The sequence below is a fragment of the Marmota flaviventris genome, chromosome 13, assembly GCF_047511675.1.
Source record: "Marmota flaviventris isolate mMarFla1 chromosome 13, mMarFla1.hap1, whole genome shotgun sequence".
NCBI lineage: Eukaryota > Metazoa > Chordata > Mammalia > Rodentia > Sciuridae > Marmota > Marmota flaviventris.
The window spans coordinates 91,862,193-91,888,581 of NC_092510.1; the positions used below are offsets into that span (position 1 = coordinate 91,862,193).

Consider the following 26,389-nt stretch of genomic DNA (forward strand, 5'->3'; position numbering starts at 1 on the left):
TGCCTGCCCCCAACAGGTGACAACATCATCAGGAAGCAAGTGCTTTTCCTGCCGGTCAGCAGCCGAGCGGGATAAGTGGATGGAGAACTTGCGGCGAGCAGTGCACCCCAACAAGGTAGGTCTGAGCCTCCTTTCTCTGGAGCATGGGGGATTAAGGCGAGACTCTAACATGAGGGAGCAGGAGGGATGCATTGCTGGTGGTGCACTCTGGGACTGGGGTGGAGGCAGAGCCCAGTTAAACTCTGGAAGAGGAGTGTGAGTTATTCAGTCTGAAATACTTGCCATGTGCCAGTTCCCAGAGGTACACATGTGGGAAGCTGGGCCAGAGAAAAGGGAGTTGGGCATTTGATACAATCCTTCTGCCTGTCCCATGTTCCCTGGCTAGCTCCAGCTCATCCATCCCATTCCAGCTTAGACATCTGCCCCCTCCGCCAGGCAGGCACCCTGGCCCACATTGGCTCCTCCATTTGGTCAGAACTCTAACTCCTATGTGTGTTCCTCCCCACTGACATGTTGACCTGGGCTTAATCCTGGTCTCCATGACATCACTAATGTATCACCTCTCAGCAAACTGAGAAAGTGCTAACAATAGTACCATGATCAGTGATGTGGCAGGCATTGTGTTATCTTTTTTTCTCAGTCTCACTCCGATGTGGTGGTTATTTTATTCCCATTTTATACAAAAGCTAACTGAGGCCAGATGAAGTCATTTGCCCAAGGTCAGTAAGCTGGTGCAAGGCAGACAAGAGAGGCAGCCCATGTCATGTCCGGCTGACCCATACCCCACACCCAAACCCCTTCACCACCATCATCGGAGCCCCTCCCACATCTCAGAGGAGTTTCCAGCTCTGGGCTGGCTGGGTAGGCAGGTGACAGCCCCAGCTGACACCCAGGGCCCCTACAGGATAACAGCCGGCGTGTGGAGCACATTTTGAAACTATGGGTGATTGAAGCCAAGGACCTGCCAGCCAAGAAGAAGTACCTGTGTGAGCTGTGCTTGGATGATGTGCTCTATGCTCGTACTACGGGCAAGCTCAAGACGGACAATGTCTTCTGGGGAGAACACTTCGAGTTTCACAACCTGCCACCTCTGCGCACAGTCACCGTCCACCTCTACCGGGAGACTGATAAGAAGAAGAAGAAGGAGCGCAACAGCTACCTGGGCCTGGTGAGCCTTCCCGCTGCCTCTGTGGCAGGGCGGCAGTTCGTAGAGAAGTGGTACCCTGTGGTGACGCCCAACCCCAAGGGCGGCAAGGGCCCTGGACCCATGATCCGCATCAAGGCGCGCTACCAGACCATCACCATCCTGCCCATGGAGATGTACAAGGAGTTTGCCGAGCACATCACCAATCACTACCTGGGGCTCTGTGCAGCCCTTGAACCCATCCTCAGTGCCAAGACCAAAGAGGAGATGGCGTCTGCCCTGGTGCACATCTTGCAGAGCACAGGCAAGGTGAAGGTGCGTGTGGGAAGGCCTGGTGATGGGCACTGGGCTTTTTGCCTTTACTTTGTCCATGTTAAGTACAGGTCAGCTCTAGTGGAGGTTTGGGGACAGGCATCACACCCAGATGGTCTCCCTGAACCTGCATGGCAGGGCAGTCCAAGGCTTGTGGAGCTGTGGATGGGTTGGTGGCTGGTAGTGAGGGGTAGGTGTGCCTTCAGATGCCCTCCCCTATTAACCCTGGGGGCTGACCCTGAGGAGGTCATGTAGTTGAGCTCTTCCGGAACACATGGGACGCACAATCTGCCAGCCCAGTGACACAGACACATATACCACTCGGGACATCCCTAGCAGGCAGTTACCAGCCCTAGCCTTTTCCTAACACTTTCACATCCAGACACAGATTTCACATGCACAGGTAGATGATCATCCAGCCCCAGCCCCAGGGCCCCTTAGGAATGGTGATCAGAGAGCCATGTAGGCAGGCCCCACTTCCTGGCTAGAGGATCCCAGCTCCCCTTACCCTACCCTTACCTTTCTCCTGCCACTGAAAATAGGCCCACTCAGCAGCCCCCACACTTGGTTTGGAGGACAAGTAGGCTTCTGGACTGGTGCCCCTCGGAGGGGGCACCTGTCTAGCTCAGTGGAACGTGGCTCCCAGCCTCACCTGAGGGAAGTCTTCCCCTTTTTGCCATGCCTCCTGGCTGCCCAGAGCCCGTAGAAGAAGAAGGGCTAAACTTTGAATGAACTATCCTTCTGTGACAGGGATAGATCCCAAATGCCAGGCTAGGGAACTGGGCCTTAGCCCTCTGGTTGTGGCGTGGTTTGAGAATAAATGATGTGAGTGAAGGGTAGGGGATGCCTTGGATCAAGGTCCTGAGCTCTCAATCAGGAGAGGTACAGGTAGGGAGCCAGGCTTGGGTGTCACCAGATTCTTGACTGCATGAGGTCCTTTGTCCTCTTACCTGTTCCTAAAGGCCCTGGCAGGGGAAGGCTATGACTAGAAGCCCATGGCCCCTAAAGGCCCTTCTAGTTCCCACTATCTGTTGAACTGTCACTGTATGAAAGAGGGACTTCACCACGCATCTGTGGGGAGATCTGCCTTCCTCCATGTTGGCCCACCTCCTCCCCTTGCCCATGGCCTTTATACTTGCTGGTTGAGGCTGCCAGATGGACCACAGGCTGCACTATCCTCATTTATTGGTCAGTGGTGAGCTGAGGGTGCTAGGAAAGAGTGATTGGCAAAAGCCTGTGGCCCAGAGATGGAATGAGGGAGACAGCAGAGGCCTGAGCCTTTCTTGCTGCTGGGTCTCTCATCTTTCAATCCCTGGTCCCCAGGGCTGCTGTGGCGGAGCTCCAGGGAAGATGTGGTTTTTAACCTTTGCTCTGTGTACTCAGAGGTTGGGAGCCTAGAGGTTTTCTGCACATCAGGAAGTAGTCCTTGAGCACATTATCCCAGTGAGGCCAGTGATAACATCCCCTTGGTCCCTCCTGTCTGTCTTGTTGGCCAGCCTTGATCTCTGGCTCCAGATCTCAATTCTTTATTTCAAAAGGCTCCCAAATTGGCACATCAGAGTGGGAAACTCCCTGGCCCATGCTGAGTGCCTTGCAGGCTCTGAGCTAGCTGGTCTCCTGTCCCAGCTGTTACCCTCCCCTCAGTCGGCCTGCCTCCCTTCTTCCTCTCCCCCAGGTCATAGGTTGGCTCTGGGCATGATGAGGCAAGGTCTCCAGAGGAAGGGAGCTACCGTCCAGTTAGGAAAGGGTGGCTGAGGCTTCTCTGCCAGGATTCCCTTGACACTGTGTAGGACCTGATGTGTGAGGGCCTTACTAGGTGCAATTGGGGGGCCACAGCAATGAGAAGCAGTGGTGCCACAGCCTGCCTCCCAGCCAGAGCCCTGCCAGGTGGACCTCAGCCCCACTCTTGTTTCTAAGTATAGAGCAACTGGATCACTCAGTCCTTCTTCTCTCATCCTTACCCATGGGCTGCAGAGGACAAACCATGTCATATGGGGAGCCCCCACCAAACTCTGATAGGTCCCGGCAGCTGTTTGTACTTGGCACATGGTGTGGAAGGACGGGGGACCTCTCCTATGGCAGCCAATCTGGACGTGATGGTGGAGCTTGAGGCTCAATGTGGCATGTTGCCATCCAGCCCTGCCTCCCATCCTTATGCCCAGCTCTGATGTCATCAGCTCCAAGCTCAGCCTCACTAGGCTTCCCACCCTGCCTGCTCAGCAGCCCCCAAGATGGGTGCTGTGTTCCTCTCTAGATCCCCAGTGGTGTGGTGAAGGAACAAGCTTGAGAAGCAGGGACTTCTCTGTCCAGGTCCAGAGTCCTCAGGTCCTGCCTACCAGGCCAGCTTAGGTTCCATTTGCTCACCCCCTGCCTCCCCAGGACTTTCTGACGGACCTGATGATGTCAGAGGTGGACCGCTGTGGAGACAATGAGCACCTCATCTTCCGTGAGAATACACTGGCCACCAAGGCCATTGAGGAGTACCTCAAACTGGTGGGCCAGAAGTACTTGCAGGATGCACTAGGTAGGGAGGGGGTGGGCTGTCAGGTGGGCAGAGGATTGGTGTTGTCTGCCCAACCCTGACTCCTTCCTCCCTGCCCACCTGGCCACAGGTGAGTTCATCAAAGCTCTGTACGAGTCAGATGAGAACTGTGAAGTGGACCCAAGCAAGTGCTCAGCTGCTGACCTCCCTGAGCACCAGGGCAACCTCAAGATGTGCTGCGAACTGGCCTTCTGCAAGATCATCAACTCCTACTGGTCAGTGCTCACCCCATGACCCTTTGAGGACATTGCATTCCCTTTTGGACCAGGCCTTCCTGTCCTGTTGTCTTGCCTGTCTTCTTGGCTGTCAGAGTGCTCACAGTGTGCTAGGCACAAGGTCAGAATCCACCTGCTGCCTGACTCACTGAGTTACTGGGTAGCCAGACTCCTGTCCTGGTCTTTTTTGGGCTCTCTTGAGCATAGGAGAGTATTCCAGAATGTCAACAAGACACAGTTGAAACTGTAATAACCTGGACACAGCAGTCGAGTGCCTGGTGAGCACCTGTGTGTGTGTGTTGCCCAGGCTACAGCATAGAATGGAGCTGGCCAGGCTCTGTTCAAGCACCCACCAGAGATGACTCCTCACCCGTCCTAGTAGTAATGGTGCTCATGTCATGGGCTTGTGATCAGGCCCAGCAGGGACATGTGTGCGTATCTGAGCACCAGGCGGCCCAGGACTAGAGACCAAAAAGAAAGGGGTGGTTTTAAATAGAGCAGGGTCTGCAGGCCACACCAGCCCTAGAACAGAGCAGGTGCGCACGGGAGTATGCTGCTCACATGGAACCATAATCAGAACTTGGATTGGTCCTGGTGACCTTACAGGAAAGCTAACTTCAAAGGTAGCTTCTTGTTCCTGGACACATGTGTGACAGCTGTTGACCTGGTGCCAGGTACATCCTTGCTGTGTGGTGGCACACGAGTGTCCTGTGTGTAGGTGGGCTTCCTGCCAGCCTGAGTGATCACTTTCACACCAAAAGAGCCACTTAGGCTTCAACTTATGCCACAGCTGCAGCTCAGGGCTGGTGTCCCCTCCTGTCCTAGTCCTCTGGTTCTTTTACTCTCCACCCACCTTGATCTGTCACACTCCTGTCCTAAGGCTTTATACCTGTCCCTCTATGGCCCGTCATCTGACCACATGTGGTCTGCTTATCCCTCCTGGGTCCCTTCTGTTGAAGCCCTGATCCCTTTGGAATGGGATCATGTCTGCATCTGAATGAGTTTCCTACACAGGCTGGGAGCACTCTGGAGGCAGGTGGGTCCACCAGCTCAGGGCTAGGCATGCAGAGAGCCAAACAACAGGCAAAGACAGGCCTGCTAGGCTAGCAGCCTCCTGGGGAGGGGGTTGAAGGGAATGGCCAGGGCCAGGGTGTTGGGTGCCCATGTGCCCAATTTCTTAGCCACTGTTACACAAGGTACTCATCTGGGGCCAGGGGGACACCTTGGAGCCTGGGGGCAACCAGAGCCTTGAACTATTTGGGAACATTCTTTTTATCCCCCACTGGACTGGGACACCCTCTGTCCCCCATTCCTGGGCAGCTGAGTGTGGGTCACAGGAAAAACATTTCTGTGGACAAGGATTTTCCATTTTCTGTTTCTGGCATCTGTCAGATGATTCTTTCTTTTTGGGACAAGGTCATCAGTAGATATCATCACTCAGTACCTAGGTGTCCCTGCCCAGTCCTGTGCCAGGTGCTTTGAGAGGCCCAGGGCTAAAGACACTCCCACCTCCTTTTCTCCCTAGGCACCCTCAATTCCACTGACATTCATTACCACCGAGCCTGCTCGGTTGGCTGCTGGGCTTGCCCCAATGAGCATTTCAGGCCTAGCAAGCCCTCTGTGGCCTTGGCACCTCAGCCTGAAGGTGATTCTGTGAGCTTGGCAGGGTAGGCTTTGTTTTCAGTTTAGGTGACAGGATGCTAAAGCCCAGGCAGGGCCAGGGTCTTGGTCAGGTCACCCTGAGCTTATGACAGCAGGCATAGACAGGGTTTAAGGATCACTGGGCCTGGCCTGCCCCAGAGTAGAAAGGTGGGAAGGTCACTTAAAGATGGGCCAGGTGGGCATGACTGTGGCTGGGCAGAATTCCCAGTGGAGCCAGGAACCCTGTGTTGGTCCTCTGACTGTGTCACCCTGAAGAAGTTGCTGCCTTTGTTTCCATCCCATCTAGAGCATGGCAAGCTGTGTTCTCCCCTGTGGTTAAGGGTGGTCTCTCCATCACTCCAAGCTCTGCATAAAACCTTACGTTCCTATGACAATGTTCAGGCAAAGGGAGTGTCTCAAAAGCCAGTGATGAGAACACAGGCACAGTGATGTGTCCCTGTCGGTTTCCACACTACTCCACCAAGTGCCTGCCATTTCGATGGAAAGATGTGTTACCGCTTGGGGGAGGTGATGAGGCGGAGCCGGCTCCCCAACTGAGCTTGTCTCTCGGCTCAGTTGGCCCTTTCAATGAGAGTCCACCCTAACTGAAGCTTGGGTCTCCTGCTTGCTGAGCACTGGCTCTGCTGCCCTGGGCTGGGCACTCTCCTGCGTGGACTCAGCTCCCCAGGAGCCCTGTCTGCTGGGTAACTGACAGGCTGAGTGACATGCCCAGAGCTCCAATTTCATGCACCTGCGGGGGAGATGTAAGGGTCAGAACTCAGGGTTCCATGCAGCCCAGATCTGTCCTGGGCCCCTGTCTGATTACCAGGACCACCATCGTCTGTCCCTATGCAGTGTCTTTCCACGGGAGCTCAAAGAGGTGTTTGCCTCATGGCGGCAGGAGTGCAGTAGTCGTGGCCGGCCGGACATCAGCGAGCGTCTCATCAGCGCCTCCCTCTTTCTGCGTTTTCTCTGCCCAGCCATCATGTCACCCTCACTCTTCAACCTGCTGCAGGAGTACCCTGATGACCGCACTGCCCGCACCCTTACCCTCATTGCCAAGGTTACCCAGAACCTGGCCAACTTCGCCAAGTGAGTGCCTTAGCCTGTGGTGGGCAGAGACAGCAGGGTTGGAGTCCACAGAGACAGGGCCTATGTATTTCTGCCCCCTGCAAACTGGGCTGGGGTAACAGGCCCTGCTTTTGTCCCTGCCATTCTCAGTTCTTCCCTTCCCCCTATTTCAAAATAAAACCTCCTCCACACCTCATCCTCCTAGTAAAAAGTACTTGCCATTTTGGTACATTTCCTTAAATTTCAAAGAGGAGATATTTTTCCTTCTGCTCTTTTGAATTAACATATTATCCATCCTGAGGATTCTGCCATGTCCCTTAACATTCCTAAGCTCCATTTTGAAATGAATGGCCAATGTTCTTCCAAAGCAGAGCAGCCCGGGCCTCTAGCACATTTCCTGGGCATTTGGACAGTCAGGTTGTTTCAGACTGACTCAGATTAATGCTGTCAGGATGTCTTTACTTATAATGCACTTCTGGTGTTTTCAGCTGCATTCTTAGAGCAAGTGGGTAGAAGTGGAAGGGCTGGGTCATTTTGTCATTCATTCACAAAGTGTGGGTTGAGCCCTGTTTCAGGCTATCTTCATAGATAAGTCGGCCCTGGTCCCAGCTCTCAAAGCTGAGCACATTAAACAGGGAGACATGGAGTAAAAGCAGTATATAGTCATATACCAGAGACCAAGTCACATATCAAGAGCGCCCTGGGTTTGTGGGGAGAGAAGACAGGAAGGCCTCAAATGATGAGGGTAAGGCATTCACCTGGCTCGAGGGGAAGCAGGAGCAAAGACTGGTGTATCAGGGAGTGCCATGGTGCTATAGAAGTGCACCAAGTGGAGCATCAAGTGCCAGGCCAGGAGAAGCAGAAGACAAGATTCAAGAGGACAGCAGGGACCAGAGGGCCACACAAGGCAGAGGGAGCCACCAAGGATTTTAAATAAGCAGGAGGATGGTTCAGCTCTCTTCTGGATCTGAAAAGAACACCCAGTCAGCAGGGGGATGAGACCAGAGACCTGGGAGGAGAGCATAGCCATGTTTTATCAAAAAGCAAGGTGGTATAGGAGACAGGGACTGCAAGTGAAGTGGTCAAGGTAGACAGCAGGCCTTGCCATTGGGGTTGAGGAAGGAGGACCCAGCAAATGCCAGGCTTCTGGCTCGGGCATCTATGCTTAGAATAGGAAGTTCAGAAAGAAGGCATGATTTGGGGAACCATCAGTGGCTCCAGAGTTGGCCAGGTTGAGCAGGAGAGACTAGGGGGTGGGGAGGGGTGTTCTGAAAGAGCAGAGACCTGGGCCAAGCATGGATCAAAAAATCATCTGTGCACCTAGCATTGCAAATTGGAGGAAAAGAGGAAGGAGACTCTAATGGGCGATAAATGGGGAGTCAAAGAATATTCTAGGTCTTGTGGTTACAGGTCTTAAAAAGGGTCACCACTTCTGGTCTTGATATCCTGGGTCATGGCAGGTTCAGTTGTCTTGGAGCATCAGTGGGTGGGAGCTGGCTGCAGTGGGTAGTGGGAATGGGAACTGAGGGAGTGGAGTGGCTCAGAGAAGGGGCCCTCACCCTGGCTGCCCTCTCTTCCCAGATTTGGCAGCAAGGAGGAGTATATGTCATTCATGAACCAGTTCCTGGAGCACGAGTGGACCAACATGCAGCGCTTCCTGCTGGAGATCTCCAACCCCGAGACCATCTCCAATACAGCTGGCTTCGAGGGCTACATTGACCTGGGCCGTGAGCTCTCCAGCCTGCACTCACTGCTCTGGGAGGCCGTCAGCCAGCTGGAGCAGGTGCCTGTAGCTGTGGGTGAGGGTGGGTCCTAAGGCCACCGTAAGCCCCAGGGCAGCCATGAGGTCAGAGGGTTTGTCTCTGTGGCATGAAACAGCCCACCCAGGTGCCAGTAGCCCTGGGTTCCAGCCCAGGCCCTGTAGAATACACTGGGTGTCTCTGGGCTCTGTTTTCCTTTATGGACCAGTGTCACGTTTGCTCTCTGGCACCTGCCAGAGCACTCAGTATTGGGGCAAACCTTTCTAGGGCTGGGACTATGGCTCAGTGGTGGAGCTCTTGCCAAGCATGCACAAGGCCTTGGGCTCAATCCCCAGCACTGCAAAAACAGAATAGGAAAAAATAAAATAAAATAAAACCTTTTTAGAATTACCCTTGACTGTCAATTGGCAAGATAATTCCCTCAGCACCTCTGACATTGCTTTGGTCACTTGGACTGAGTTCTTCTCAGCCTGGAGTTCCACTAAACCCCCAGTGGCCTCACAGTGAGCAGTTTCTTGGCATTGGCCTGCTAGAAACCACTTTTCAAATATCTGTTGCTTTTCAGGTCTCCAGGGTCCATTTTACAAAGTAGTTAATACTGAAACCAGGTAGAAAGGCCTTCCTGCCTTCTGGTCCATTTGAGGTGACACTCAGAGCACTCTGGTATGCCACCTTCTAAACATGATCTTTGCATGTGTAGCTGTACACATGCAGGTGCAGACATTTACAGTTCTCCTCCCTTTTGTTTTCAAGTGAAAACTTCCAGTGTACACTGATATGTTTCTCACTATCATAGGCATCTGTCCTCATGTGCATCCTATACCACCACTGTGCCAAAAAACAGGTGTAGACTTCCCTGTCCCATGAACAGTTTGTTCCATCAGTCTCCTACTGACGTACGTATCTGTGGGTTAGTCCCAGCTCTCCATTGAAATGGCTGCTGTTGCAATCGCAGTTTCTCTCATTTATATCCCTTTGTCTTTGTCTGTGAGAGAAATATGAGGGAGATATGGAAATGAAGGCCAAGCCCCTCTCTTCCTCTAATTCTGAGCCCTCTGCTACAGCCTACACCAGTCACTGTCATTGTCACCACTTGCCAAGCTCCTGTGCTGGTCACTGTCCCATGGATCTCACAGCTAAGTAGGAAGTATGGAAGGTAATCAGCATTGTTACCCAGGTGATATGGTGCAACAAGGATTTGAAATCAAGCTGTTGGCCTCCCAAAATCTGTTGACTATGAGATTCACTTTTCTTCTCTTGTTTATGCATGCATTTTCACAAGGGACTTTGTGCAAAAGCAGTGGCCTCCTCCTAGCTCAACTCCGTAGCCCAGAATCCTCTGCATCATGTCCGAAGCATGACAAGGTTTAGAAGGGCCGAGGTCCAGCACCAGTTTATGCCTGCTCTGTGCCTAGACCATCTCCACTGGGTTTGGGTCAGCCCACTTTGTGGAGCAGATAGTAGAGGGACTCCTTAGAAGCCTCTTGGGTGGAGAGGTATAGGCTGGATAATTCTGGGATTCTAAGTGTGGGAATCCAATTCTGGGATTTCTTCTTTGAGGGTACCAGAGCAGGACAAACTAACATGAGGCTTGGACTAGGTCAGCATCTCTTCCTGTGGGCTTTGCATTCCTACCCCAGAAATAATCTAGGGAGCTGGTAATAAATGAAGATTTACAGATTGCTGGGCTTGTCCTTTCCAAGACCCTCTGGGTCTGACTGTGGGGTCCAGAATCTGCATTGCTTATAGGCTCCTTGGTGGTTTTGAACCACAGTGACTGCGGCATACCTAACCTCAACAAGTGGCCTTAGTAGGTCACACCTGGCTTTTTTTGTGTCTTTGCAGAGCATTGTGTCCAAATTGGGACCTCTGCCTCGGATCCTGAGGGATGTCCACACTGCACTGAGCACCCCAGGCAGCGGGCAACTCCCTGGGACCAACGATCTGGCTTCCACACCGGGCTCTGGCAGCAGCAGCATCTCAGCTGGACTGCAGAAGATGGTGATCGAGAACGATCTCTCTGGGTAAGAGCTCCTAGGTGTGCTGAGTGTAGTGGGGCATGCATGCAGACTAGGCACAGCCCATCTGTGGTCTCCGATGGGGGAGAGGATGCCCATGTGATTGTTTAGGAAACAAGCCTGGTCAGACTCTAAATGTTTGATGCAGGCCCTAAGTGGTAAACCTCCATTTGAAAAACCAGGGAAGTCTTCCTGGAGAAGGAGATGGTGTCATTTTTTTACCTTTTCAGGAAAAGTAGCATTTCCATTGGTGGAAAAGTCCTTCTAGGTAAAGGGGCAAGCACAAGCAAGGGCCTGGAGAAGAACAATCTGTGTTCAGGTACAATTCTGGGTCCCAAACACCTTCAGATCCCCTGTGCTTGTTTGAAGCACTCATTCTGGTATTTCTTGGACCTGTATAAGGAGCTCCTTAAGTGGTGCTTAAGAGTATGTTCAGTAGGAGCCCAGGTGGCTCTACTGGGCTTTGAGACTAGGACCCCAGAAAACAGAGGTGCTGAGATCCAGCCTCCCTGAGCCCTCAGCTCTGGGTGCAGGCTGCTCAACATAAATAACACACAGTGCAGTGGGAGGCAGGTGCTTTTGAATATGTCAGTGTGTGACATTTCATTAAGAAACTCAGTATTCATATGGAACCGTATATGTTCCTCTATCTCCTGGCAGGGGCCCCTTTTAGACCTGCTGGTGAGGTCAAGGCTGGAACAGCAGAGTGGGGAGTGTGATTTACTTCCCAGGTGCTGGCAGCATAGTTTTGCAGCAGGGGAGGGTGTTGAGCTAGATCTGGAGGGTGTGGTGCCCATAAGAGGCCATGGTACCAGTCCTGGTCACTCTTGAGTGGGTTTTATTTGTTTTTTGGTTTGTATGTTTGTTTGGAGGTCTGTTCACTTCACCTGCTAAATGAAGCAGAGCAGAGTGACAATGTAAGAGTTGAGAAAAGCATTAAGGACACATGACCTGGGGTGGGTGTGGCATGGTTAGCCCAGACCTACAGCTGATCTTGGCTTGTCCCCGTTCTTTCTGCTACCTTTGTCCAGCTCTTCCCTGCCCATGAGTGCTGGGGCTCTAAGTGCTGGCACTGCCCTGTCTTGGGGCCATGGTTTCTGCTCCATCTGAGGCCAAGCTGACAGTGTCTTCCTATTCTAAGCCCGTGTCAAGCTCCCCATATCCTTGTTGCTTCTCACCCACTCATAGAGCCCTGTTCGTGCCTACATTCTTTCCTCCAAAACCCACCTGGGCCCACTTCAGTTGTGCTTGGCCTTTAGGGAAGGTCCAGGAGAGGCTGCAAACAGGTGTGGCATGAGGAGGACCAAGGGCTGTGGTAGACTGAGGGAAGGTAGAGCCTGCTGCCAGGTTCAGATTCATCACCTGAGCTATGCTTTTGATGCATCTTCCTTTGATTCTGTTTTTGCCGGGATTTACAGCCCCCACCTGCCACTCAAATAGGGAGTGGCAGCAGGAGGCTGGGCAGGAGAGGGTTTCACCAGGCCCACACTTGGGTTATCAGTCTGATTAGAAACAAGAGGGAAAAGGCAGAGGGTGCCCCATGATTTTGAAGTTGGAATTCTTAACACAGGACTCGCAGATTAACTGAGTGCCACTGAGCTGTGGGCTGGGGCTTAGCTAAGGGGGTTGTCCAGAGCATGCCAGGTCCCAGCACCCATTGGGTAAAGGGCTTGCCAGGCAGCCTGGCTTGGAACTAGCAGAGCTGGTCCCTAGAGCAGAGGTTCTGTGTGGAAGCAGTCATCTCAGCCACTGTTCCCTGGGACTACCCATTCTGCTGGCCCAGCTCTCCCCTCCCCGGCCCTGGCGTTGACTGCCAGGTCCTAGCAGGTTGGCGGGTGCTGTTGGTTTGGACCCGCGTGGCTGCACTCACAGTTCTTCTTTTCCCCTTCTTTCCCTGTGTGTGCTTGTCTCCCTGCAGTCTGATAGATTTCACCCGGTTACCGTCTCCAACCCCCGAAAACAAGGACTTGTTTTTTGTCACAAGGTCCTCCGGGGTCCAGCCCTCACCTGCCCGCAGCTCGAGCTACTCGGAAGCCAACGAGCCTGATCTCCAGATGGCCAACGGTGGCAAGAGCCTGTCCATGGTGGACCTCCAAGACTCCCGCACACTGGACGGGGAAGCAGGCTCTCCAGCGGGCCCTGACGTCCTTCCCACCGATGGGCAGGCACCCACCACTCAGCTGGTGGCTGGGTGGCCAGCCCGGGCAGCACCAGTGAGCCTGGCAGGGCTGGCCACCGTGCGGCGGGCAGGCCAGACACCAACCACACCGGGCACCTCTGAGGGAGCACCTGGCCGGCCCCAGCTGTTGGCACCACTCTCCTTCCAGAACCCTGTGTACCAGATGGCGGCTGGCCTGCCGCTGTCGCCCCGTGGCCTTGGTGACTCAGGCTCTGAAGGCCATAGTTCCCTGAGCTCCCACAGTAACAGTGAAGAGCTGGCGGCTGCCGCCAAGCTGGGAAGTTTCGGTACCACCGCGGAGGAGCTGGCTCGGCGGCCTGGTGAGCTGGCACGGCGACAGATGTCACTGACTGAGAAGGGTGGGCAGCCCACGGTGCCACGGCAGAACAGCGCTGGTCCCCAGCGGAGGATTGACCAGCCTCCGCCCCCACCCCCACCGCCACCTCCTGCTCCCCGGGGCAGGACGCCCCCCACCCTGCTGAGCACCCTGCAGTACCCACGGCCCTCGAGTGGAACCCTGGCGTCAGCCTCACCAGATTGGGCTGGCCCTGGGGCCCGGCTGCGGCAGCAGTCCTCATCCTCCAAGGGGGACAGCCCAGAGCTGAAGCCACGGGCGGTGCACAAGCAGGTCAGTGCTGTGGGTCGGGGCAGGCCGGACTCTCAGTCCAGGGGGTGTCACGCACCGTGTCATGCTCCTTCTCGGTCATTTCACTTCACCAGCGCCCAGCTGCCATCTCATGCTGTGATGCCTCATCCAGCCCCGTCGCTGGCCTGCTATGCACACTGCTCCCTCCACTTGGAACCAGGGGCACCGTGGCCTCAAGGGACACCAGGGCCCTCTGCCATTTCCCCGAAATAAAGACTTGGATCGGGGAGCAAGGGGGGAGGGGTCCATTTATTTCCAGTTCCAGGCCTGTTAAAGCCCATGCCTCGTGCTGGAATCAGCCTGGCCCCTCTCTAGCCTCTACTTTCTTCCCAAACTGCTCATATGGGCTGAGTTGGCCACCAGGTGCAACTGCCGGAAGTGTGGACAATCCCTGTCACCTAAGGGTTGCAAGCCATGGGTCAGTGTGCTTGGGTGACTGTCCAGCCCAGCACCAGCTGCCCCTCAGCTCAGCCTACTGTGGTGCTCCCAGTGGCAGCAGGGTGCAGTGCTCAGGAGCCCCCAGGCTATTGACTATCTCTGGCTGCCATCCAGGAGATAGACAGCTAGAAGTCCCCTCCTGTCATGCTTCTGAGCCACTGTCCTTGTGGCTTGCCCACGGTTAGTGTCTGCCCTCTCCTCTTCCCTCTGCCTCCTGCAGCCCATCACAGCTGTGTTTCATTGTAGGGCCCTTCACCCGTGAGCCCCAATGCCCTGGACCGCACAGCCGCTTGGCTCTTGACCATGAATGCGCAGTTGTTAGAAGACGAGGGCCTGGGCCCAGACCCCCCCCACAGGGATAGGCTAAGGAGTAAGGAGGAGCTCAGCCAAGCAGAAAAGGTAAAGCTGGACCCGGGCAGGCGGGCTGGGTGGGCCCTCATTGAGTGGGTATTGCTCATCTGAGAATGACTAAATCTCTATGTCCCCTTATCCCCGTGGGGCTAGGGGTCAGTGGGAGAAAAACAGCAGGAGGGGTTTAGCTTAGACCTGAGGCTTCCAATACAGGCTGCATTTCAGCATCACCTAGGAATGGCACTGGGTCAGACTCTGGGACCTGGAGGCTGGAGCTCTGAGAGACCGCTTACCCTGAAGCAGCTGAGCTTCCGAGCATGTGGAGCTGGAGAACCAGGTGCCCAAGAGGCACCTGGAGACCATTGGGGGGAGCTTTAGTCTTGAGGAGGCAGAAACAGGCTCTTGTCCCCAAGATAGCTAGAAGAGCTGCCCCACCCAGGCCCCCTTCTTCCAAGGATTATGCCTTCCCAGGACCTGGCTCTTCTTAGTTCCAGTCTCCACCCGGGCCTGGGGAAAACAGTCACCAGGAAGAAAGGTGGGGTCAGCTTACCACTGATTTCTTCCTCCCAAGAGCAAAAAAAAAATGATTCTAACAAATCTAACCCTCGTCCACCACACACCTCTAACATTTGATGGGCCATGGGGTGCTTTGACCATCCTGCCAGGTCTTCCAGTTGTGGCAGCTGCCCTGGATCTGGGGGTAGTCCTTGAACGTCCCTGGAAGCCAAAGCCCAGGTAGACAGGAGGCAGTGCAGCTACCTCCCCACTTGCTGGAGATCAGGCTTGGGTGCTCTTACCCCTCAGGGCCTGGGACAGCCTGTGGCAGCCTATCAAGCAAGGTCCCAGGGGTCAGGGTGGCAGCGCTTCCTCTCCCTGGCTGTGGGTGAGGTCCATTTCCATGCTGCATTTGCCACTCTCCACCACCCCCTTGATCTGCTGCATGCACCTGCTTTCACCATAATTGTGCAAAGGGGACCCAGGAACACAGCACACAGTGCTCCAAGAGTCGGAGTTTGGCAGGGAGTGAGGCGACCTGACGTCACCCCAGGCTCCCTGCTCCCCTCAGACCTGCTTCCTCACATGTCTAACCCCTCTTGCTTCTGGGGTTGCCCCTGCCTCCCTCTTGTTCAGAGGAAGCTGCTCCTCCTGTAGCCCACATAGCCTCCAGAAGGCGTCTCTTGCCCCCTTGTGCCTCCCTTTGAGTCCGATACAGAAAGCCCAAACCACCTTGCCTTTACCTTTCACTTCTCTCTGTGCCATCACCTGAGATCCTGTCTGTAGGATCCTGTCCTTAGGATCTCAGCCTGCTGATCAGTCACCATATGATTCAGTCGCATCATCTAGGCTTCAGCTTCCCCTCCTGCAGAGCCCCCACTTCCAGGTGCTTAGGATATCGTCGTGTATCTTAGGGTTTTAAAACCTTTGTTTATCATTAAAAGAAAGCTCAAGGTCCTAGTTACACTGTCAGTCCTGAGATTTGAGTTTTTGAGCCTTCATCTCCCTTGTAGCTGTACTAGTCAGACTGGGAGGTTAGAGAGGAGAGACTCCTGGGTGGGGACAGGCTTGAGTCTCATCACAGCTACTGGGCCATTCCCCTCCCGGCTCCCTCCCACCTGTGCCCCACTCAGGCTGACGAGGCTGTGCTCTCTGTCCCGGGTGCTGTGCCGTGGCACTCTGCCCTCCTGGCAGGACCTGGCAGTGCTGCAGGACAAGCTGCGGATCTCCACCAAGAAGCTGGAGGAATATGAGACCCTGTTCAAGTGCCAGGAGGAGACGACGCAGAAGCTGGTGCTGGAGTACCAGGCGCGGCTGGAGGAGGGGGAAGAGCGGCTGCGGCGGCAGCAAGAAGATAAGGACATCCAGATGAAAGGCATAATCAGCAGGTGAGGGCAGCCTGTCCACTGCCCTCGAGGCCGCGGTCTGTGGGCGAGCCTCAGTGCCCCTGGCCTGGGTAGTTGCTGATTTGCTGAAGGGGGAAAGGGGAAGGCAGCATCCCAGGCCATGGGGCCGTGCGCCAGTCCTGGCATGTAGACAGCCCCCATGGTGCTGGCTTGTTGATGGCCGAGTGCAGAGTTGGGGAAAGCAGGAGGGAGGCTGGGCCAGCTCCTGGAGGGTCCTGCAGGAGTGTAGAAGCTGGGCTTGGGGTGTTAGGAAAGGCAGGACCCATTCAGAGCAGGATAAAGGAATGTCAGTTACGTTCTGAAAGTGAGGGTGGGAGGCAGGGGCCAGACACAATAACCCCCAGGTTTCTTTTTTTCATTTAGGTAATCACCATGAACTATATTTTTACCTTATGCAAAATTACTTGATAACAGAGTTCAGAAACACATCTATTTTTAATTGTATCATTTTTTCAACTCCACCCCCAGATTTCTATTGAGAGGTCTGGGGGTATGTGTGTCAGGGTGCCAGGTGGGAAGAGTTGCTGTTCAGGGGGAGAGGGAAAGGGATAGTGACTGATTTGGGGTTTGTTGAGTTTCAGCTTGCCCGAGTTGCCTGGGGTACAGTTGGTTTTAATGATGGCTCTCATCTTTGTTGATGGCTTGTCAGGTCCTGTGTTGCCCCCCCGTGCCTCTCTTTCCACCTGTGGTAGGTAGGCAGATGAGGTACAGTGTAGGTGTGGCATCCAGGCCAACCCTCAAGGTCCCATCTTGGAGTACACTTTCTTATGGCACAAGAGGAAAGACATTTGGATTCATATCTATTTACTTGCACAGTCTAAGACCCTGTTACCTGGACAGATTAAACAGATGTTTAGTAACCAGGAAGTTCCCTTATCTGGCCCCATGCTTTGTCCACAGTTGGCCCTTCCCAAATTCCTCCTGTTTAGACCACCTGCTTCTCTCTTCCTGACTACTGTGGCTTCACTAACTTGTGGTGATGTTCATTGTGTAGTGGTTAACGTGAGCTGAAACCAGTGACTAGAGACCTGTGTTCACTTGACCTCCAGCTCTGCTCTTGGCTCCCCTGGTGTGGTTCCAAGAATGGAAACATTTTCACCCTGCCCACCTCCGCCTCTTTATACCTGTTCTCTGAGGTTTCTGCTCTAAATGCAATGGCTTACTTAACACGTGTATCTCTCCTAAATTATGCTGGTTAATCTCCTCCCTATTGTAAATGTCAGCGAGGTCAGTTTGGTTGATAGTGTTGTTTGGGTCTTCTGTATTCTTCTTGCTTTTTCTATCCACTTGTTTACTGCTGTTCTGCCAGTCCATGAGAAAAAGATTTTGAGGTGGCCAATCATAATTCATATAGTTCTTCTTTCGTTTCTATTGCTTTTGCTTTATTTACACTGAAATTCTATTCTTAGGTGCCTGTACTTTGAGCATTATGAACTATTGATAAACTGACCTCATTTTCATTATAAAATCACGTCTTTATCTTTCATGATATGTCTCGCTCTGAAACTTGGGTTGTCAAATATAGCCACACCAACTTTCTTTTGATTTGTGCCCTTTCATTATCTTTGTACCTTCAGCCCATTGTCTTAGATCATTTAAGCCACTACAACAGAATACCTTAGACTGGGTAACTCATAAACAACAGAAGTTTTTTGCTCATGGTTCTGAAGGCTGGCATGTTCAAAATCAAGGTACAGCAGATTTAGTGTCTGCCGAGGGCCCTCCTTTGCAGATAGTGCCTTGTGGGTATATCCTTACATGGCAGAAAGGTAAACAAGCTCCCTCTGGCTTCTTTAGGGCACTGATCCCGTTCATGAGGACAGAGACCTCTTGACTTAATCACTCCCAGACGCTCCACCTATTAATGCCATCACCCTGGAGGTTAGCTTTCATCCTGTGAATTTGGGAGAAAACAGATGTTTAGACCATCACACCATCTATGTGTATAAATTACTTTATTGTTGGGTCTTCTTTTTTTTTTTGCTGTTTAATTAGAGTGTTGAGACGTTTACATTTAATGTAATCATTAGCATGATTTTGTTTGTCTTGCTATTTGTTTCCTATTTGTAGCCTTTCTTACCTTTTTTCGGCCTTCTTTTGAATGGTGGATTTTTTAATAATTCTGTTTTGTCTCCATTGTTGGCTTATTGGCTCTACCTCCCTACTGCTCTGGGCCCGGGGTGGCAAGCCTTCTCTAAAGGACAGTTCATTGTTTTGTGTGGTCTCACTGCAACTTTTCCACTCTGCTGTTGTGGCCGCCTGTTTCAGTGGTATGGGCTGTTAACAGCAACAGACTTTGGGCCCAGTTGCGCCCCCTCCCTTAGGCTCTAATGACAGGGACTTTATCATCAACCTTGTTTCTCTATATTTATGTGCCTTTTCTCTGGCTGGTTCTAGGATAGTATTCTTGGGCTGGGGTAACTCCACAGTAGAGCACTTGCCTGATATACACAAGGCCCTGGGTTCCACCCTTAGCACCTCAGGAAAAAAAATGTTTTTTCTTTATCGCTTTTGGACAGCAGTTTGTTATAAGAAGACTTGGTCTGGCTTCCTTCGTTTCTTGGGCTTATTATGCTGTGGATTTGCAGATGTAGGGTCCTACTTCCCCCACCTTATCTGGGGCTCCCGTCACTCAGAGGTTGAGCCGCTTTGTATCATCCTTCATTGCACTGATGCTCTATTGTCTGTGTGTATTTTTTCTTAAATAATTTCTACATTGTCCAGTTTGCTACTTATTTCTTTTTAGTGTCAAATCTGCTGTTAACTTTATCTAATAATTTTTATTTTACTTATTTTGGATGTGGGTACTGGGGATTGAACCCAAGGGCGCTTAAACCTGAGCCACATCCCAAGTCCTTTTTATTTTTTATTTTGAGACAGTCTCACTAAGTTGCTTAGGACCTTACTAAAATTCATGAGGCTGACCTGAATTCCTGGTCCTCTTGTCTTAGCCTCCTAAGCCTCTGGATGACAGGTGTGTACCACCACACCTGGAAATAATCTTTACTTCTGATACTGTATTTTTCATCTCTAGAATTTGATTTTTATCTTGACATCCTTATACTTCTATTTTTTTGACTATGTAGGATATATGTAAAATAGTTGTTTTGATGTCCTTGCCTACTAATTCTGTCATCTGTGACATGTGAGTCTTTTTACTAATTTTTCTCCTGGTTATGGGTTTTATTTTATTTATGGGAAAATAAAACCCATAACCAGGAGAAAAATTAGTAAAAAATTTTTGTTTGGATGCCAGACATTGTGGATTTGATAGTTCGGTGCTACATGTTTTGTGTTTCTTCTGGGTGACTGGGAAGCAGCTTTACCCTTCCAGGGTTCACTTTCAAGCTTTGCAAGAGTGGGTATTGCTACTAGGCCTGCTTTGGCCCTGCCATTGAGGCAGTTTCCTTTTGGGGATCCCTGTCAGGGTCTCTTCCTCCTCTAGCAGGTAGCAGTACCGGCTGTCCCTGAGATTGATTTGTATAGTTCTTTCCAGTAGCTCTTGCCTAGAACTTTTCTCACATGCATGCTGCCCCCAGTATTCATGATTCATCTAAAGACCCAAGGGACCCCTCGGGAAACCTATGCAGTTGTCTCTGCACAGTACTTTGCACACTGGAAAACCTGTCTTCACCTTTTCTGAACTTCCTATGTGTCCTCAGCCTAGCGAGGCTGCAGCTTCCCCTTCTCTGTCGCCTCCTTGGCTCACCTTCTCTTGGGAATCATATGCTGGTGCCTGTTTGGTGTCTGAAAACCTTGGTTTCAGATATTGTGCTCAGTTTTCTTGTTTGTTTGCTTCTTTTTTTTTTTTTTAAGAGAGGGGGAGAGAGAGAGAGAGAGAATTTTTAACATTTATTTTTTAGTTATCGGCGGACACAACATCTTTGTATGTGGTGCTGAGGATCGAACCCGGGCCGCACGCATGCCAGGCGAGTGCGCCATCGCTTGAGCCACATCCCCAGCCCTTGTTTGCTTCTTTTTAAGGCAGGGTTATAAATCCAATGCTCTTCTAATATAATTTCCCTTAATCGATACCACCTAACACCCCCACCCCGTACACACAAGCTCTTCTCAGTGTCCTGCCTCCCTGGAGAGGCATCTGCTTTGGCACAGCCTGGTCAACACTCCTAACAATGGTCCTTCGGTCCTCAGCAGCCATGTGGGGCACCTGCCTCAGCACCGCTGATCCCTTGGGCTCCACCAAGAGTGGACTAGCTGGGCTGGAGGAATTGTGAGGGTGGGTGGAGATGGAAGTGTGGCCTTGGGAGTAGGTGGCTGCTCTGAGAAGCATGTGGAGCAAGCCAGAGCTCATGGAACTCCGTTTCCTGGGGCACGCAGGACAGGGGTCTGCAGAGCAGTGGCCAGAGATAGGCAGAGGCCACAGGGGCTTGGAAGGCAGCAGTGACTGGTGTCAATGGCACCTAGACTGGAGTGAGTTGAGGCCAGGGGCTCTGGGAAAGATAGACGGGCCAGAGCATTTCAGAGGGTTCTTCTCCTCATCTTCTCCATGTGCTCCCTCCAAGCCTGTCCTTCAGGGGCCTGAGGTACAGTTGCTGTCCTGGTCAGGTAGCTGCTCCCTGCACTGCATCCCATGGACCCCAGTTTCCCACAGTGCCAGTGTGGGGTGTAGTTGCTCTACTGCACACGGCTTCCCATTCATTTTCATACCGCAAGTGCCTAGCACAGCAGCACACGACCTCGGTGAATGGGGGGTGGAGAATGTTCCAGAGCCTTTCAGACCCTTCATCTTCCCCCTGCACCATGAGTCCTGTGGTGTAGCACCAAATGCCTTGCTCTGAGAGTTATGAAGATCCAACCCTGTCCCACCACCTACCTACCTTGGTTCCTAGAAGAACATCAAGAAAGGGACGCCCCCAGGGCCTTCTGGGGATTTGAGAGGAAGGAACAGCCGGACATGGCAGCCACTGGGGGGGCCTCTGCTCCAGCAAGTGTGGGTGGCAAGTCTGTGGCCCAAGGAGGGACTCCTAATGTATGGTCTCCACCCCATGCAGGTGTGGTGGGCTTTCCCACAAAGCCTTACCCTTTCCTGCTCCCTCCAGTGCCAATCTGACTGTCCCTGTGTCTCCCAGGTTGATGTCAGTGGAGGAGGAGTTGAAGAAGGACCATGCAGAGATGCAAGCAGCTGTAGACTCCAAACAGAAGATCATTGATGCACAGGTGGGGAGCTTTGGCCCTTTGGTTAGCCACAGGTGATAGAGGACTTGGTGTGAGGAGCGGGTTACTTGGTTTCTCCAAAATCCTCAGTCTACTTTGGCAGAAGCTGAGGATCTCTGCTCTGTGAAGCCTGTGGTCTCTTTGGGCCACAAACTCAGTAGCACAAGCTGGGGTGGAGGGGGGTGCTCCCTGCTTGCTGGAGCACTTTGTGGGTATACCCTTCACCAGGGAAGGTGCTGACTAAAGAGTGGACACTACTGGAAGGGCTAGAGGCAGGGAGTTGACGGCTGGCTGGGCAGAGGAAGCACTGGGTCTCTTGTTTCAATGCAGTTTGGAAGCCACAGCTTTAGAGAGGAGACTTGAAGGGGACACCGGCTTCAGTCCCTAACTCATGACTGCACACCTCCCTCGGTTGCCCAGCAGTAGGCCAGGTCTTGTTCAGATTATAAACTGCAAAGATGAGGAGCTGTAACCTCTGTGGGTGTCCATGTGCACATGAGTGAGATGCCTGCCCATGAAGCCTCAGGTGGCCATACACACCACTGTGAGAGCCGCTCAGGTTTAAGAAATAGGCACTGAGAGCTCAGTCCATGGTGGACAGAGCCATCGCCCCATTGTGCCAGCTGCTCTGAAGCCTGGTGCATGACCTGTGCTCTGCCTGTGGCACCCCGGCCCGCCCTGCCTGCCCAGCCAGCTCTTCTAGGTACCCCTGGCCCCAGGGCACTTCACAGGGGCATGCTTCTCCCTGTGGCCTGAGCTCATCTTGGGTCCCCTAATGCCCTCCCTGCCCGCAGGAGAAGCGCATCGCCTCACTGGACGCTGCCAACGCCCGCCTCATGAGTGCGCTGACCCAGCTGAAAGAGAGGTACAGCATGCAAGCCCGTAACGGCATCTCCCCCACCAACCCCACCAAATTGCAGATTACTGAGAACGGCGAGTTCAGAAACAGCAGCAATTGTTAACCTGCCCGAGGAGGGAGGAACCTACCTAAGGAGAGGGGGACTATGGTGGCCCAGGGCAGGGTCTCGGCCGGGGAGGCGCCCCCACAGTTGCAGCCCCAGTGCGGGTGGCAGGAGGCCGAGGCGCCCCCTCCCCTTGCCCGCTGTGCAGGAGGCGGCCGCAGAGGGAGCGCGAGAGACTGCTGCAGCGCGAGGTGGGCCACCAGCCGTGCCCCTCCTCTTCCGCCAAGGAGCGTGTCTGGGTGCAGGCAGAAGAGACTGCACGTGGGGGAGTGGGGACAGGGCTGCCAAACACATGTCTGTTGGTTACTGAATTTGATGTGTGTCACCTTCTCCTCCTTGACCCGGCCAAGTGCATGTACCCCACCTCACCAGGGAGGGAGCTGCTGGAGAGGGGGCAGTTAAGGGCCAGGGGCCACTCCTGTGGCTTCCTCTAGCCTGCTGGGGGCCCAGAACTCTGGCTGCCAGGCCTCTGCCTTGTGGGGCCCGGAAATTGATGGGCTGGTTGGCAGGCAGAGAGATGTGGGGGAGGTCACCAAGGCAGGGGTTCCGTGTCCCCTGCCTGTCTCTGCCCCACTTGCCACTGCATGCGGCCCATCGGGGACCCTGCCTGGCTGTGAGGAACTGAGGATTCACTCCCACCTGCCCCTGTCCCAGACTCGCACCATCACCTTTTCTTTAGTCACGTTGCCAAGTAGACCTGTGAGGATCATGGCTTTTTCTTTGGGGCCTTTATGCCCGTGGGGAGGATCCAGAGCCTTCTACACTTGCCACATGGGCCTGGGCTATTGCTCTGGGACACCCAGAAGCCAAAGAGCTGGGCAGAGCTGCCCAGTGGCACTGTGCATTGCAGCTGCCTTCTCCAGGGCCCAGTGCTTCCTGGCACAGTGGCCCTGAGGGGAGTGGCCAGCTGGTACTGCCCCTGAAAAGGTGATCTTTCCTCTGATGGTTTAAAAGAAGAAATTCTAACCCTGCAGGCCCTGAGAAGGTGGATAACTGTGATTTTTTTTCCTTTCACAGTATGCATTAGAAACAAAAGCCCGCTTGCTCGCTTGCTGGAACACAGGGGCCTTTTAAATTGAGCGTGCGCACTGCATGGGAAATAGCGGCCCTGGAGGATGTTAGCCTTGCTCCCTCTCAAGACAGCAGCAGCCTGCACCGGGCCCGGCGCAGCCGCCCTCCTCACCCCTCCCGGCCCCAGCCAAGGACCCGGGCGCTGCAGACAGGGGAGGGGCACTCTCACAGCTGGGGCTGGCTTCCCTCAACTCCAGGCTGTTCTGTAGCATATCTGCCCCTCCCCCCTTTGCCGAACATAGATGGGCAGGAGCTGGGGTCTCTTGGCCCCATCTGTTCCCAGGCCCTACAGATTCCAAGCCCTGGCCCTGGGTCACCTAGGCCAGGAGCTGGGGCCTTGGCCCATGGCAGCAGAGCCAGGGCTGGGCGAGCTGCAGGAGCCGCCACCTCTGTCTCTGGGGCTGGAAAGTGCCACAGAGTCTCCCAGGAAGGGCAGAAGTGCTGGAGGGGTGGCCAGAGCCACGCTGCACCCCTTCCTGGGCCCATGGGCAGGTGACAGCGGCTGCACTCGGGAGGGAGAGTTAGGCTAGAGACATGCTGGTGGAGAGGGCTGCACTGCCAAGGGCCAGAGACCTCAGGAAGGAAGGAGGTGGGGCTGAGGTCCTGCTGCCACCCCTTCCTGCCCCCATTCCTGTCCACAACTCTGCACCTGTGCATTTCAGACCAGGGTGGCCACACAGGCAGGGCCTGGCTCCAGGTGTGTCCTCCTCTGGCCAGTGTCATCTTCACTGCCAGGGAGCCCTGCTCTCCTCCCCTACCCACCCCACCCCTCCCGCAGATGCCTCGTAGCGTGACCTCGAACTGAGCACCTCTTAGCAATACAGGGAGGTCCCCAGGGCCTGGAGAGGAGGGTGCGGGGGCCAGCTGCTGTGGCCGGTGCTGGCTACCCTTGGAGGGGGTTGTGAGCTCTCAGGCCGAGAGCCTTACTTACCTAGTGCAAAAACTGTAAAAGTGTACAGACTCTTCACAGATTTTTATCTTAATTGCAAGTCTGACGATTTTTGTAAATGTTCTTGGTGTTTGACTGTAATGTAACTATTTCACCCAAGGTTGTACATAGTCCTTTAGTCCTGGTGCTGCGAGGGCTGCCGGGACTGCTGCTCTCCTGATGGTTTGTATTGTATTTTGTGATCTAGAGAGAAGTGCTGGGCAGGACAGAGCGCTTTGGGATCCAGGGGTTTCTGTCTTTTCCCTCCTTCTGGCATTTACTTGTGGCTTTGCGGCGTGCTGTCTGGGTGGCGGTTGATGGGGACACAGGCCCTGATGGGTCCAGTAAAGAGGACTCCTACCTGAGGCCACAGGAAACTTGTGTTCCCAGGGCTGGGCCCTGCCCGCAGCCCGGGCTAGGGTTGCCAGAGGTCCCTGAGGAAAGGATGGTCCCTGCTCAGGGGAGACAAAGTCCCCAGATTGCTAGAAAAGGCTGCCCCTCCCCTGCCAACAGAGAAACCTGACATTTTTTTGCTCAACTCATATGTTCAGGGTGAAGGAAACTGCCAAACTTCCTGTAAATGAAGACTTTTTCTGACCGCCTGGAAGGGGGGTCCAGGGCCAGAGCTCCACACACACCCCCTCCCCCAGAGCACCTGTCCTGAGGGACACTGTTCCCTCACACCTGTCCGTCTGCAGGAGCCAGACCGTCCAGGGAAACAGCCCCTCTTTTCTACACACGCGGCCATAAAGCCGCCCCCCACCCCCCACCGTGTCCTAGTTCCCCCCTTTTGTAAGTATGTGAAAAGGAAAAAATGCAAATGTTGGAGTTTGGCTGGAGCTCCTCCTTCCAGCCATGACTTTTAACCGTGTAATAATGTACAGAGAAAGTTGTTGGTGTTCTAAGACTCTGTGTGGCTGTGCAATTTCTGTACATTTGCAATTAGAAATATTAAAGATTTATTTAGCTATTTTAATCCTGACTCGTCTCTCCATTTATCTGTGTCTTGGGTGATTTTATAGGAATGAGCCAAGTCTTGGGCTGCTGCTGCACTTGAAAGGGGCTCACGCTTGGTCCACTCTGGTGGGGCCGGGGCCTCACAACCCCTGAATCCTGCAGTCTCCAGCTTGGCAGTGCTCACTGGGTGACCTGGACTTGCCCCTCCTCCTCCAGGGTGGAGTCTCTGAAGACTCACGAAGACCCTCCCCAGACCCCTTGTGCTTGGCAGTGGGGGGTCTGTGGGTTCCCCTACCTCCAAGGAGATAGAATGGCCACTACACATTCCCTGCAGCAGACCCCAGCTTCTTCCAGGCTCTGCATGAAATGACTTCCCATCCATCAAATCTAGCTCTAGGAAAGAGGGGATCAGGGAACACAAGAGGTTGACCCAGGGTCACCAGCAAGGCATGGCTGAGCTGGACTAAATATTCCCAAGGTTTCAATACCCACAAAAGCCAACGCAGTCTCTCCCAAGCCAGACCCACCTGCAGGGTGGAACCAGCTTCCCTCATTTGGAATAAACCAGCCCCTGAGCCCCTTCAGCTGCACCTGTGGCACAGGAGACCCTTGAAGCCCTGGGCCCTGCCCACCCGCAGCAGCTCAAGGTCCCATCTTTCAGTGTGTTGTAACCCCCTAGGGTGAATGCATGGAGAATCCCGCTGTAGGAGGGCAAGGCCAAGCCCAATCCAAACCATCAAAACCTGGACAGACGCGACTGAGGCTCTGCCAGGGCAGGGATATGTCTAGTCCGTTGCCTGCGTAGGTCCTCTGACTCCACCTGGGGACTGGCCCTGCCCCTTTACTCCAGCCAGCAGCTCCAGCCTAGGACAGCATTGTCTAAGTAGATCTGCCCCCAAGGGCCAGCCACCATGCCTTGTCCTCTGTCAAGTCCGCCTCCCCTTACAGCAGTCCCTGTCCACAGATGATTCTGTCATGTCCCCTGGCCTTCCCCACCAAGATCAGGCCCCGTGTCCCTCCTCAGCCCCTCAGCAACAGGGTTCAAGCACATCAGTCCTGGGTCGACCCAGTGGCCACA

At 53.7% G+C, this 26,389-nt stretch overlaps 1 protein-coding gene across 10 annotated transcripts in view; it reads left to right on the forward strand.

The window, feature by feature from the left end:
* The window catches only part of Dab2ip (DAB2 interacting protein), a 162,923-nt gene extending 137,593 nt beyond the window's left edge, over positions 1–25,330 (forward strand). For 7 of the 10 annotated variants that reach the window (XM_071600893.1, XM_071600900.1, XM_027937047.2 and 4 more), the window contains 12 exons: positions 17–115; positions 905–1,459; positions 3,836–3,980; positions 4,069–4,213; positions 6,710–6,946; positions 8,507–8,708; positions 10,531–10,709; positions 12,622–13,510; positions 14,213–14,365; positions 16,007–16,200; positions 21,309–21,396; positions 22,188–25,330. In XM_071600893.1, the coding sequence (XP_071456994.1) occupies positions 17–115; positions 905–1,459; positions 3,836–3,980; positions 4,069–4,213; positions 6,710–6,946; positions 8,507–8,708; positions 10,531–10,709; positions 12,622–13,510; positions 14,213–14,365; positions 16,007–16,200; positions 21,309–21,396; positions 22,188–22,355 (3,054 nt within the window). In that variant the 3' untranslated portion in view covers positions 22,356–25,330. The remainder of the gene's footprint in view (positions 1–16; positions 116–904; positions 1,460–3,835; positions 3,981–4,068; positions 4,214–6,709; positions 6,947–8,506; positions 8,709–10,530; positions 10,710–12,621; positions 13,511–14,212; positions 14,366–16,006; positions 16,201–21,308; positions 21,397–22,187) is intronic. The other 3 variants (XM_071600895.1, XM_071600894.1, XM_071600896.1) reach the window with 3 other exon arrangements.
* The last annotated feature ends 1,059 nt before the right edge of the window (positions 25,331–26,389 follow it).